Source organism: Trematomus bernacchii, unplaced genomic scaffold (genome assembly GCF_902827165.1).
Source record: "Trematomus bernacchii unplaced genomic scaffold, fTreBer1.1, whole genome shotgun sequence".
Lineage (NCBI taxonomy): Eukaryota > Metazoa > Chordata > Actinopteri > Perciformes > Nototheniidae > Trematomus > Trematomus bernacchii.
Window position 1 is genome coordinate 2,507,170 of NW_022988066.1, and position 13,027 is coordinate 2,520,196.

The window sequence follows — 13,027 nt, forward strand, 5'->3', positions numbered from 1 at the left end:
GAACAGAGCCTCGCACTTAAACTGTTTTCTTTCTGTTTTGTTTTCCACTCTCCGGTTTCACACTCTGTTCTTGAATACCCAACCCAATCTTTTTCATTCTTCTTCATGACTTGCATTTGTAACTTTTACTCCATTTTTTTTTCAACTCTCCCCTTTTTCCCCCCCTCCATTCTTTTCTTTTCTTTACTTCACCCCTCTGCTCGGCATCTTTCATCACTTAAAGCATTCCAGCGTTGGTCTGTCCCCGTTTGGTTTGCATGTTAAAGAACATGACGTCGAAGCTTGTGTCTCTCCTGCCAACACAAGCACAGCGCAGAGTTTCTTTGTTCTGCCTCCTCCGATTTTGGTCTTTGCACAAACTAAGAGCTTTTTTAGCTCGCCCAAAGCCTGAACTCAGAAAAATATGCTAATGCTTTGTCCCCTGGAGGGATTTATGCATTTATTCAGTTCACTGCTTTTCAAAGCGTTTAGCCTTGCATTATGTTCACACTGTATCATGTTGCCTTGTGACTTCATCTTGCCAGAGGTCAAAGTGTGTAAGCATGTGTGTTTTCTACTACTACTTTTGCAGTTTTTCACCAAAGAGGATACTTTTTACATTCACTGGGCTTGGCACACAGTATCAACATTTAGCATTTGTGTGCCTACCCTTGCTTGCAGCAGTAGAGATGGTGAAAATGTCTACCACAGGGATGCAAACTTGTCACCTTTCGGCAAAATTTGCCGTTTTGAATCCAAAATAGGTCGTTTGTGTGATTCATGTAGATCTGCAATAAAAATATTTTTGGGGTATGGGGGGGGGGGTCTGCGGCCGCGAGCTGTTATGTGCCATCATGACACGCATGGTGTTCTTTTTTTATATATTATAATGAAGCGCGAGCTGTGTGCTCGAGTCTTCCTGCCTGTCGGCTCTGCTCATGGATGTATAATAAGGCTCTGCTGCTCCGGGATGAGGGTCTAGCTTCAGCAGCTACATTACCTACGGGTGCGTTCGTTAATATTAACTGTGCGGTCCGGAGTCACTGTGGCACAGACTGGACCGCTGGTGAACAGCTGTTAGAACGGGCCGTTCAGGTGTTCAGAGCAGAGCTCCCTGTCGGAGCGGCAGAGCGTGATGTGCACTGAAAAGTTTTTCTGTCGCAATATTATTTAAGGAATCGTTGAGCTAGCTAACTAGCATACATTGTCACTATCTGCTAACGTTAGCTTTAGCCTTCGTTTTCTAATAGTTTTCTAAGTATAGATCTTGTACTTTAGTAAAAGTAGAAGTACTCCGATCTTGTACTTGATTAAAAGTAGAAGTACTCAGGTCTTGTACTTGAGTAAAAGTAGAAGTACTCAGATCTTGTACTTGAGTAAAAGTAGAAGTACCAGAGTGTAGGAACAATCCTGCAATCAAAATGTTCCTCAAGTAAAAGTAGAAGTACTCAGATCTTGTACTTGAGTAAAAGTAGAAGTACTCAGATCTTGTACTTGAGTAAAAGTAGAAGCACTCAGATCTTGTACTTGAGTAAAAGTAGAAGTACTCAGATCTTGTACTTGAGTAAAAGTAGAAGCACTCAGGTCTTGTACTTGAGTAAAAGTAGAAGTACCAGAGTGTAGGAACAATCCTGCAATCAAAATGTTCCTCAAGTAAAAGTAGAAAAGTATTATCATCAAAATATAGTTAAAGTAGCAACAGTAAAAGTAGTCATTGTGCAGATTGGTCCATTTCAGAATAATATATATGATATGTTTTATAATGATTGATCATGAAAGTGTTCTCAAAGCTGGTAAAGGTGCAGCTAGTTTGAATGACTTTGTATACTGCAGGGTAGCTTGTGAATTTACTCCAGGTGGAACTAAAGTCTGATTTAACACTTGATTATATTTCACATCATTCATCCACATCTGTAAAGTAACTAAAGGTATTAAATACATGTAGTGGAGTAAAAGTACACCATGTACCTCTGAACTGTAGTGGAGAAGAAGAACAAAGTAGCAAAACATTGAAATACTTAAATAAAGTACAAGTATCTCAAAATTGTACCCAAGTATAGTACTTGAGTTTATGAACTTAGTTACTTTACACCACTGGCTATAAAGATAGAAAGACTAAGCCTTGCACAGAGGCATGAAAATACATTTTCAAAATGCTCAACAGTGCTGCCAAAATTAAAATACATGCTTTTATATATTTCTATTAGATGTGACTCTTTGGCGTTTCTGTTATTATTAACTGCTTTAGTTGTTCTGACTGCTAAAATCCTGTTATTCCTCATTTTAAAGCCGATATTCCGTGGGGTCGGGGGGCTCGGGCCTCTGATCCTTGTCACCTTTTTCATACCTGATGAGTTTGCATCCCTGCTACCAGCTGGCAGTATAGTCAGATTGATTGTATTTGAGTGTTAAGACTGACGGCGCTGTCTCTCTCCACAGCCATGCTAGGCTCCCCCAATGCGAGCCTCCAGAACGCCATGTCCTCCGTTGGTGTGGGCCAGCCCAGTTCTCCCACCATCAATACCTCAACCCCCATAGACCCCAGCTCCATGCAGAGAGCGTACGAGGCACTTGGGCTGCCCTACAGCAGCCAGACCACTGGGCAGGCCCGGGGGGCCGTGGGCCAGACTGGAGGCGCACCCAACACACAGCAACAGCAGCTCCCGCAGATGAGACCCATCAATGCACTTGGTAAAGCCAAAGATTTCGATGTTTTATAGTCATGTAGTGATATTTAGCACTTCTGGGTTCCTTCGTGTGAAATGTAATGGTTTTTTTAATTAGTTTTGGTTAGATGCCTAGAATAAGGTCTTGGATTAACATGAGCTTAACCATTTTTTTACGTTTTGTTCAAGTTATTACCCCACTCATAAATGTCTGAAGCTTTTACTTGTCTTTACGAAAAGGCAGCTGCTAACAAGTTACTAAATAAGACTGCCAACACCTGTCCACCTTTAGCTTAGTGACAGTGAAGTGAAGAAATGCAACCGTGATGCAGTTTGTTTATAGCACTAGCTATTTACTTTTAGTCATGACATGTATGCTTCAACTGTTATAAAGGTGTATAAATATGTGGAGATGAATCTGCTCCATGAAACGTGCAAGTATCATAAATGTGCGTTTGCCACAGATCATATCTTCTGCTATAATCTAAAAGACAATCAAATAAAATCCAATTTATTTTTGTCGAGAGCCCTTGTAATGCTGACTTCCAGGTTGGCCGCAAAAACACAATATTAGTACTAGTATATATGAGCGCTTGTAGAAAACCTTAAAAACCTTAAAAAAGTTGTGCTCTCTTAAATGTAGGCATGTGTGTATTGATTTACTTGTTGCACACCCAACTGCTAGGCTCTAAAATGGATATAAAAATGAATGTAATATAAAGCAAAGATAACCTTTGCTGGCCCTTTTATTATGTCTGTGTTGAGAGTGTGCTCTGCAGTTGTGGTCACGGCAGCCATATTTTATTCGCAGAGCACGATTTTGAAATGAAGGCAGTGCTGTTTGCTCACAGCGCTCTGTGTTACAGGTAACCAGATGGCTCTTGGAGGCGGGACTCTGGGCGTGACCACTTCAGATCAGACGAACCTGCACACAGACGCCCTCCCCAACACACTCAACACTAACAAGTCAGTCCCAGCAAACAATGGCATTTCATTCATTCACCCTAAACTTTCTTTTTATTGCAGGAAATTCAAGTAGCTACTTAAAATGTACATGTCTAATAGATCTGATGAATTCTAGAGTGCAGTCCCATGTAAAAAAATGACACCATTTAAATATGTAACTTCTACCCGTCCTCCTGTTCCACCTCCAGTCAGCTGCTGTCAGACGGGTCCTCTGTGGGCTCGCTGGGTAACCTTCCCACAGCAGCACCCATCTCTGCCACAGGCACCAGGAAATCCTGGCACGAGCACGTCACTCAGGACCTGAGAAATCACCTCGTGCACAAACTGTAAGTGTATACCCCTGCTGGACGACTGGAACTGACTCCGACCATGACATTTTGAAGGTTTTGAAGTACAGAGGTAGAATTTGAGATGTTCATTGCTGCAATTCTTCTCCTGCAGAGTACAAGCCATATTCCCCACCCCTGACCCGGCAGCTTTGAAGGACAGACGAATGGAGAACCTGGTGGCTTACGCCAGGAAGGTGGAGGGGGACATGTACGAGTCCGCTAACAGCCGGGTAGGTTTTCTGAAACGGGCCTCAACTTGGAAATAATTCCTCTCCCTTTCAAGGCCACACACAAAGCCTCAGAATGTATTTGTCAACTTGAATATCGCCTTCTACTCACCCCCTTTGTCTCCCCTCAGGATGAATACTATCACTTCCTGGCTGAGAAAATCTATAAAATCCAAAAGGAGCTGGAGGAGAAGCGGCGCTCCAGGCTACAGAAGCAGATCATCAACCAGGCTCCTCTGGCCGCCCAGGGGAACCAGCAGCCCGGCCTCCCCCAGCCCAATGCCTTCAGCCCAAGGCCACAGAGTGAGTACAGCGGTACAAGACCTGAAGAGTTGTGAGGTAAAACCTCAAATGCATTTCAAGTTTCTTGCATCATTTTTTGGACCAAAACAAGTGTTTGTATTGTATTATTTCTTATTTTTGTGTGATATTTATGCAATTTCACATCGTTTCGTCTTGGTTGGGTAATAGGAATAAGATAAATATCTAGCAACGTCTAATTGGATAAACCTGCACACCAAATAGCTCCTTTTTGAATGATCATTATGCTTGGCTGAAAATTATTTTAACATGAGCTGTTGGTGTGCAGATGTATCCGTTTCAACTGCAAGTTCACATTACCCCCCTAGTGTTTGCTCATGTTGGAACAGATAAATACTTTGAGGCATTTCTCAACATGGAAAGATCTTGCTATATCCTTTCTATTGTGGTTGAGATGCCTTTAGTGGTTTGTTTGTTTGTTTGTTTGTTGTATTAGGCTGCTGTGATGTTGCAAATCATTGTGAGAAGGATGTGTATCCACATAGCTAAAAACAACAACCCTTTAATTGAAAACCATGCAGTGGAGAGGTTGCGTGATCGTGTCGTTCTTCAATTTGTCTTTCCGTTCAATGGTGTTTTTCTCTTTGCTTCATAGATGGGCCTGTTGCTCTGCCCAACATGCCGAATCAAATCATGAATCGCATGCAGGTTTCACAAGGTACGCTACATGTTGCATATTTCTCATTCCAATACAAAGATGTAATGGAAAACTGAAAAGACTCTTAATAAAGGGACAATTCCAAAGCCACATTATCTAGAAGTCTGTATGAAGAACGTGTCAGTAAGGCTGAACACATTCACTGTAGAAGCCATGAAAGGCAAGCGAACTAAGGGAAGAGACCATTTCTTTGCAGAACTATAAGATGCAATCTCAATATTCAAGTACTTCCACTTAACCACACAGGTCTAACTGTGGAGCTGCCTGAAAATGGACATGTGTAAAGGTCTGAGAGTTTTTGCATAGACTGGAAGAAAAATACAAATGTAAACTTTCACCACCATATTTGATTGGGTAGTGCTTCTTTAGCTCTGTGAAGTTGTGTTGGCTATTTTTGTGCAATTGAGTTGTGTGTACTGAACGTGATGGTCCTCTGTACAGGAATCAACCAGTTCAACCACCTGGCTCTGCCCAACGCCCAGATATCCCAGACACCAATGGGAGCCCGAGCCGCCTCACCCATGAACCACCCACAGCAGATGAACATGAGCTCCGTCCCAGCGGTGAGGAGGGCAGGGGTGCACACAAATCACAGCACACACACACACACACACACACACACACACAAGCATACACCCAGTTGCTAGTAAATGCACACTCTGTCTGCACAAAGTACCAGGCTAATTAAAAATGTAGTCCACTGGTCAGGTCATGAGATGTTGAATTTTAAGATGGACGAGTCACTGCAACAGGTTGTTAAGAAAAGGGCAGAGTGCTTTTTGTTCTGCAGTCTTTCACTAACCCAGGTGTGGGACGGAGGCATTGAACTTTAATACCGAACAATGTGCCCGTTGTTAAAGAAAAGGACGTCAGTAAATACAAGATGTGCGTCATGGCCAATTTTTGCCTGTTACCTGTTGGCTACAACACAATTAAGTGTGAACAGGTTTAAATACTTGAATAATGAGTCCTATGAGCTTTGCTGATGTATCGGTGGGGCACTAGTATAGACACTTCAGATGCCTAAAAAGTCTGAGAAAGCGTTAAATTAATTAGTTAAATTAAATTGTCATAAATCAATCTTTTACATTTCTGAAAATGGCTCGGTCATAGGAGTTTTTTAATGCTAAATTGTTTCTTAAAAATACTTGTTTTTATTATCCTTATATATTTCTCTTTTACCTACTATTGCAACTTATATTTCTTAGATTGTTTATGGTCACACCACCAGACACTTAAGCAAATTCCTTATATGTGTAAACGTACCTGGCAATAAACTTGATTCTAATTCAGATTTTAATATCTGAATTTTTTTTTATCTCTATTAATTTATTTTGTAAATATTTTGAATTGTGTCATCACTTTGGATTTTTGTAACAAAAGCACCAACATTTTCTTATTTTATAACAAAAACAAGAATCTATTTCATTCATAACTGTTAAGCTATAGATATAGATTGATATATATATATATAGACAATTGACACTCGGAAAAAACACTACTGTAGTCTTTAATCCACAAACCACTTCACACTTGTACAGCCTTTTATTTGAGATGGGAGACATTCATTGTAAACCATCACCGCATTATAATGGAGCTAGGATGCCAGTAATGTGATTGATCTTTGGCTCTTGCTTCTGGTTATGTCAGTGGAAACTCCCGTCACTCAGCTCAAAGTAATCATCATCTTCCTCCCTGCCTTGTAGATGGGCATGTCCCCCTCCAGGATGCCCCAGGCTCAGGGCATGATAGCGGCACACGGCGGTGCTAACATGGTCGGCCAGACGGCTAGCCAGGGACAGTTCCTGGCTCAGACCCAGTTCCCTCCAGGATCAACTGCAGTCGCTGCAACGGGGGCCTTGAATGTCACCGTGGGGCCCGGCATGGGCCAGCCACCTGCACAGGCTGCCGTCACCCAGGTGAGACGTTAGAACTCACTAGTTGGCTGCTTTAGGTAATGCTATCCTTCTTTTAAAGGTATGCTCATTCCAAACAGCGGCTGGAACTTAAAATCAAACTACTCTCACCAACCATTTGACGCACTAATTGCTCTGAAATTGTTCTCATACCGATCACAAGATGCTCTCTAAACCTCAAATTGTGTGTCTGGTTGACCTTACGCCTGTGTGTCTGTCTTCTAATCTGGTGTGTGTGTGTGCGTGTGTGTCGCCTGCCCTTTGTGTGTCCTTCTCTCCAGCAGCAGCAGCAGGGCGCTAACCTCCCCATGAATGCACTTGGCCCCTCGATGGGCCCTCAGCTAGCCTCCTCCCAAACCCCCTTGCACACCACGCCTCCTCCTGCCGCCTCCTCCGTCTCCACGGCTGGGGGGGCCACTAACCTGCCACACCCCCAGCCCTCCAGCCGCAGCTCCACCCCCAACCTCCCTGGCCCCGCCCCAGCCCCGGGTGCCACCCCGCCCCGCCCCACCCAGCCCCCACCCCCGGTGGAGCTCCCTGCAGCGCAGACGCAGCCTCCGCCCCAGCCTCAGCCCCCTTCCACGCCGGTGAGCCTGAGACCCTCAGCATGCCCTCCACTCTGAACAAACTCCCATCCCTCTGCCGGCCATGTACCCCATCCCCCCCCCCCCCCATCCACATCCACCTCTCTGTCTGACAACTGCATCCTCACCACTGTTTGTAGCATCCATCACAATGGGAATGTTCATCCTTAACTTTAGGGGAGCAATGAAATGAATATAGAGGTTTCCATGTGTGTTTCATCACCTGCACGCAAAAGAAAGCTAATGAGCTGATGCCAATACCTCATATCTTGTTTCTCTGTGTGTCCCTCTGTTCCCCCCCCCCCCTGTGTTTCAGCTCTCTCAACCAGGGGCCAGTCTGGATAACCGGGTGCCGACACCGGCCTCGACCGTCAGCGCCGACCTGCCTGCACAGGAGGTCAAAGCAGAAGCACACCGGGAGCAAAAAGGGTTTGAGGCCGCAGGCGGCAAAACTGAGCCCAAGATGGAGGTGGGTTCAATCGATGTTTTGAAAAACGTAGTGTTTTACTGCTGAACATATTTCTTCTATATCAAATTGTTTAAAGAATCTAACAAATCAGTACATTTGAAATGACATTGTACAACACATTATATTCTTTACCTGTGGACATCATTTGAGGATAACATTAGTCAGTCTTTGTGTGTTAAACCTTTAGTTACACACTTTCATCCTTAATGAACTCTAGGATATCAAAATAATGAGAATGTAGACTTGACTGAGTCATTTTCCTTGATTTGTGTAGACTGAGGAAGACTCTGCTTCAACGGTGGTGGTGGTGATGAAGAAAGAGGAGCCAGATGTAAAGCCGGAGCGAATGGAGGTGGAGGAGAAAAAGCCGGAAATGAAGACAGAACCCAAAGAAGAAGAAGAGGGCGGAGCCAACGGCTCAACCTCCTCATCCCCCACTCAGTCGCGGAGGAAAAGTGAGTCAAAATCTGTGAAGACTGGTCCACTCACCCAGAGGAGAGGGTTTCCGTCACTGTCAGAAACTTCAATAATCCCACTCTGTGCCGACTGAGACACACTTATTATAATTGATATCTAACTTATTGTGACGACAAGTCTTGCACTACCTCTGAACAATATCCAGACTCTTGTGATCCTTCTTGATCTTGCCAGAATTGTACACAAATAATGAACGTGCACGTGCTGGTATTATATACCCAACAAATAATGGAGGCCACCTAATCTAATGATTACGTTCCATTTGATGTGCAGGCAGGGACAAAGAGCTGCAACTACAAATTATTTTCATTTCCTTTATTTGTGAAAAATAATAATAACATCCAAACATGACATCTTCAAATATTTAGTTTGACCAAAACATTTTTCCGGTCACATATGATGTATGACGAGGGATAAGCAGGCAATCCTTTTATTTGAGAGACTGAAATCAGAGTATATTTGAATTGCTTCTCTATTTCTACTTAAAAAATCTCAATGAATCAGCAATTGATCAATGCATCAAAATAGTTTCAAAAATAGTTTTGGTTGATTGACCGTTTAAGCTCTAATGCGTGTGAAGTGATGAAATAATCAATCTTTGGCACAGATGGGAAACGAGTACTTACTACTGTTCAGTTGACATTCTTTACAATAAAGAATGTATTCATGTAACATAAGCTACATAACCATTGATTTGTCTTTTTTTTTTAGTTCTAAGAACATTTGGAAAAACAACTGATGTCATACAGACAACAATATGCAACTAGACCAGGATTTAATGTCGCTGGCGTTTACATTACACTCGCTGTCCTATGTAGTGTTCAGGGAGTCTGTTGTCTTTGTGAAGCTGAGGAAAGGTGTAGGGGTTAATCCCTCTTACTTCTCCTGTACAGTGGACTGTGCTTTTTTTGTAACTTTGTTAGTTTACTTACACGGTGCCTTTTCCTCTTTTCCTTTTCCAGTCTTTAAGCCCGAGGAGTTGCGCCAGGCTCTGATGCCGACTCTGGAGTCTCTCTACAGGCAGGACCCCGAGTCGCTGCCCTTCAGACAGCCAGTGGACCCCATGCTCCTGGGAATCCCTGTACGTAGCACACATGCACTTGCCATGTCATATTTTCACTTCGAACAAAAACTGATCTTGGATGTTAACACTTACACTTTGTATTTGTCCCCGTCTCTCCAGGACTACTTTGACATAGTGAAGAACCCTATAGATCTGTCCACGATAAAGCGAAAGCTCGACACGGGCCAATACCAGGAGCCGTGGCAATACGTTGATGACGTCTGGATCATGTTCAACAACGCCTGGATCTACAACCGCAAGACGTCCCGCGTCTACAAGTACTGCTCCAAACTGGCCGAGGTGTTCGAGTCCGAGATCGACCCCGTCATGCAGCTCCTGGGCTACTGCTGCGGGAGGAAGGTGAGATAACGGCGTGTTCAAAATGAAAATTCAGGAAGGGTTTTTATATGTTGAGAAAACGGAGGTTGTGGCTCAGTGTGTTGGTGCGCTGATCTTCGGATCTGGTTCGAATCCTGCTACAGTCAACATTCTGCTGTGTCCTTGGGCAAGACACTTCACCCCAAATTGTTCCTGTGGGATTGCCCACAGTATTGAATGTATGTAAGTGGCTTTGGATAAAAGCGTCTAAGTAACAAGTGACATGGCTGCAAGGATCAAAAGTTGACTTCCTTTTCTACTCTTTGTTTGATGAAATACGCTAAAACTATTAGACTCTGGAGGATGAGTGTGCATTTTATTTTCACCCTCAGTCCTTCATATTTTAGAGCTTTGTCCACATCGCCCAGCACTAAAGATGAGGCAAACTTACATTTTTAATCAAATCCTCTGACTGAATGCCTTTTCTTCTCCTGATTCAAAGAATTTACCGAATGAATGAATCTTTTTTAACCACTATTGTCCTCCTTTTGTCTGCAGTACGAGTTCTCCCCTCAAACCCTCTGTTGCTATGGCAAGCAGCTCTGCACCATCCCTACTGGAGGAACATACTACAGTTACCAGAACAGGTACCGCTCTTTGTGTGTGTCTTCATAAATGTTTGTATGTGTCCAAGTATAGCTTAGTAGCTCTGGGTGGCTGTATACTAAACTATGTATTAGGAATTGTAATCTCACTGAATCATCTCCCACGTGTTATGTATTTGCATACACAGTTTTTTATTAAGTGTTTAAAAGGGCAATGAATGCAGCCGTTTGAAGTGTGTTACCCTGCAGCCTGGGGTCTGCTCCTCCGCTCCAGAGGGGCCGCTGGGATCCGGCAGGACCGTCACCCTGACAGGCTCGGCTGTAATGACTCTGCCTCTGGGTCCTGGCACGGCATGAGTCCACAAAATGGTTTTGCTCACAACATTTGTTAAAAGCCAGGTTCCAGTGGTGAACATACAGGGAAGCACTCTGAAGACCCGACAGTGTCAGTCGCAGAGCAGCACAGCAGTGTGTTGATGGTGTTTTGCTCAGCATCTACTGAGGGGCTGAGAGTTCGGTGTTGCTGCTCCCTCTCTTGCACAAAAGATGAAAAAATACATAAAACGTTGCCCATCGGTGCCTTTTCCTTGCACTCGCAGATGAATGCTTGCACAACGCTCCCTTGCGCCCCCTGCTGTACAAACTGGGTAACTGCAGCCCCCCTTTCACACTTTAACTGGGCACTTTGCACAGAAGCAGCCTGACGGAGAGCATGAGGCTCCTGCAGCGCGGCCCATTTACACTCTCAATGGGAGCTTAGGGGTTCCCAGCGCTCTGTTATAAAACACAAAAGACAAGTGTTGTTGTGTGCACAATTAAACTGGACACACAAGTAGCCGAACACGCACCGTTGATTGTTGAATATGCTGAATGTTGTGTGTGTGTGTGTTTTTGCAGGTATCATTTCTGTGAGAAGTGCTTCAATGAGATCCAGGGGGAGAGTGTGACGCTAGGGGACGATCCCGCACAGCCACAGACGTGAGTAGACTGGAGGTTGATAAACCCACAATAAAAAAATAAATAAAAAGATTTCAGTGGTCTGGTGAATCAGCCTGTTTTTTTAGAGGCTTATTACGTATATTTGATGAAAGCAGCACTGAACAGTTAAGACCGTGACCCTCACACAGGCTTCGGTCAGTGATAAGAAACAACCAGAGCCTAGGACGGAAGATAGCAAAACTAAAATATGGTTCTGTGTTTGTACAGTTCTCCTTACTAACTATCTTTTCCCTTGTATTCCCGACACTTCAGGAGAATATCAAAAGACCAGTTTGAACGAAAGAAGAACGATGTTCTCGACTCTGAACCGTGAGTTGACGCAAACCACACCCTCTCTGAGAAGGACTAATACTGACACTTATGTGACGTTCTTTCTTTGCTCAGTCTAATAAAACATATTTCTACACTTTTGCAATGAATGCACAGTCTTTACATTTTCTCTCTGGATGTTTCTGATAAATCCCTTTGGTATCAGTGAGGCGTCAGGGCGAGTGGGCAGTGTCAAAACACTCTGTGTCTGATGAGTATTTCTTTCAGAGAATCCAGGCTCTTAGTATTTTGATGTGTAATGATTTCCTGCAACATTCGTATTACAACTGTTGAATACAATGTTCTCCCAGTAAGGCACTTTGGCATTTGTTGCTTGCTGCCTCAGCAGTTAGGACATCAACATGTATACAAATGATGTCCATCAGAGCTCATATAGAAGAGCTACGTAGACTAACTGTAGCTTGAGAGTGCAATGCTATACTTTAACCTTTTGGCCAACACTCTCAGTCAGGTAGCTTTGAAAATCTTGTTCATGGACACCTTACAAGTCGAAGTAACCCAAAGATTTCTGTGGAGATCTGTGTAGCTGCTCTGGAATGTGGAAATGTCTGACTGTATGTTTGCTTTTCTTTAGGTTTGTTGAATGTAAAGATTGTGGACGGAAGATGCACCAGATATGCGTCTTACACTACGACACCATTTGGCCATCTGGGTGAGATTTCAATTCCTACTTCACTTAATTTTGCATAAATTGTTTTGTTGCATATTTTGAGTCTTAATTGTAACAATACGTCTAATTTCTCTCACTTCTTTCCAGATTCATCTGTGACAATTGTTTAAAGAAGAGTGCAAAAACACGGAAGGACAACAAGTTCTCTGCAAAACGTTAGTTCATTTCTCTTCATCTGAGTTTGATGTATTTACGGTCTTTGAATCAGTCTTTCAGTGCTCCCTGCAGTCTTCAAAATGTCAACAGATTATTGTGCCTTTGTCTCACAAGCACTGAAGACACGAGACAATTTAAACCACCTGCACATGGGCAGCATATGTCTCTGTGGCTTTCCTGCAATGGGGGCCTTTTTTATGATGTTGGCCTCACTGGTATTTTAGTTTGGTGTTTTTAAACCTGGAAAACAATTCTGACCTTTATGTCATATGGTGCTAACAGTTTCAAGATTCC

General features: G+C 43.4%; 1 protein-coding gene across 4 annotated transcripts in view; it reads left to right on the forward strand.

The window, feature by feature from the left end:
* Positions 1-13,027, forward strand: part of crebbpa (CREB binding protein a) — a 58,094-nt gene that overhangs the window by 35,386 nt on the left and 9,681 nt on the right. Inside the window, exons 5-22 of one of the 4 annotated variants that reach the window (XM_034120425.1) lie at positions 2,419-2,670; positions 3,512-3,611; positions 3,800-3,937; positions 4,053-4,170; positions 4,299-4,470; positions 5,084-5,146; positions 5,588-5,709; positions 6,853-7,065; positions 7,344-7,649; positions 7,963-8,115; positions 8,390-8,570; positions 9,555-9,673; positions 9,776-10,015; positions 10,532-10,620; positions 11,476-11,556; positions 11,830-11,886; positions 12,482-12,559; positions 12,665-12,732. In XM_034120425.1, the coding sequence (XP_033976316.1) occupies positions 2,419-2,670; positions 3,512-3,611; positions 3,800-3,937; positions 4,053-4,170; positions 4,299-4,470; positions 5,084-5,146; positions 5,588-5,709; positions 6,853-7,065; positions 7,344-7,649; positions 7,963-8,115; positions 8,390-8,570; positions 9,555-9,673; positions 9,776-10,015; positions 10,532-10,620; positions 11,476-11,556; positions 11,830-11,886; positions 12,482-12,559; positions 12,665-12,732 (2,550 nt within the window). Of the gene's footprint in view, positions 1-2,418; positions 2,671-3,511; positions 3,612-3,799; positions 3,938-4,052; positions 4,171-4,298; positions 4,471-5,083; positions 5,147-5,587; positions 5,710-6,852; positions 7,066-7,343; positions 7,650-7,962; positions 8,116-8,389; positions 8,571-9,554; positions 10,016-10,531; positions 10,621-11,475; positions 11,557-11,829; positions 11,887-12,481; positions 12,560-12,664; positions 12,733-13,027 lie in introns of all 4 variants that reach the window. The other 3 variants (XM_034120427.1, XM_034120429.1, XM_034120428.1) reach the window with 3 other exon arrangements.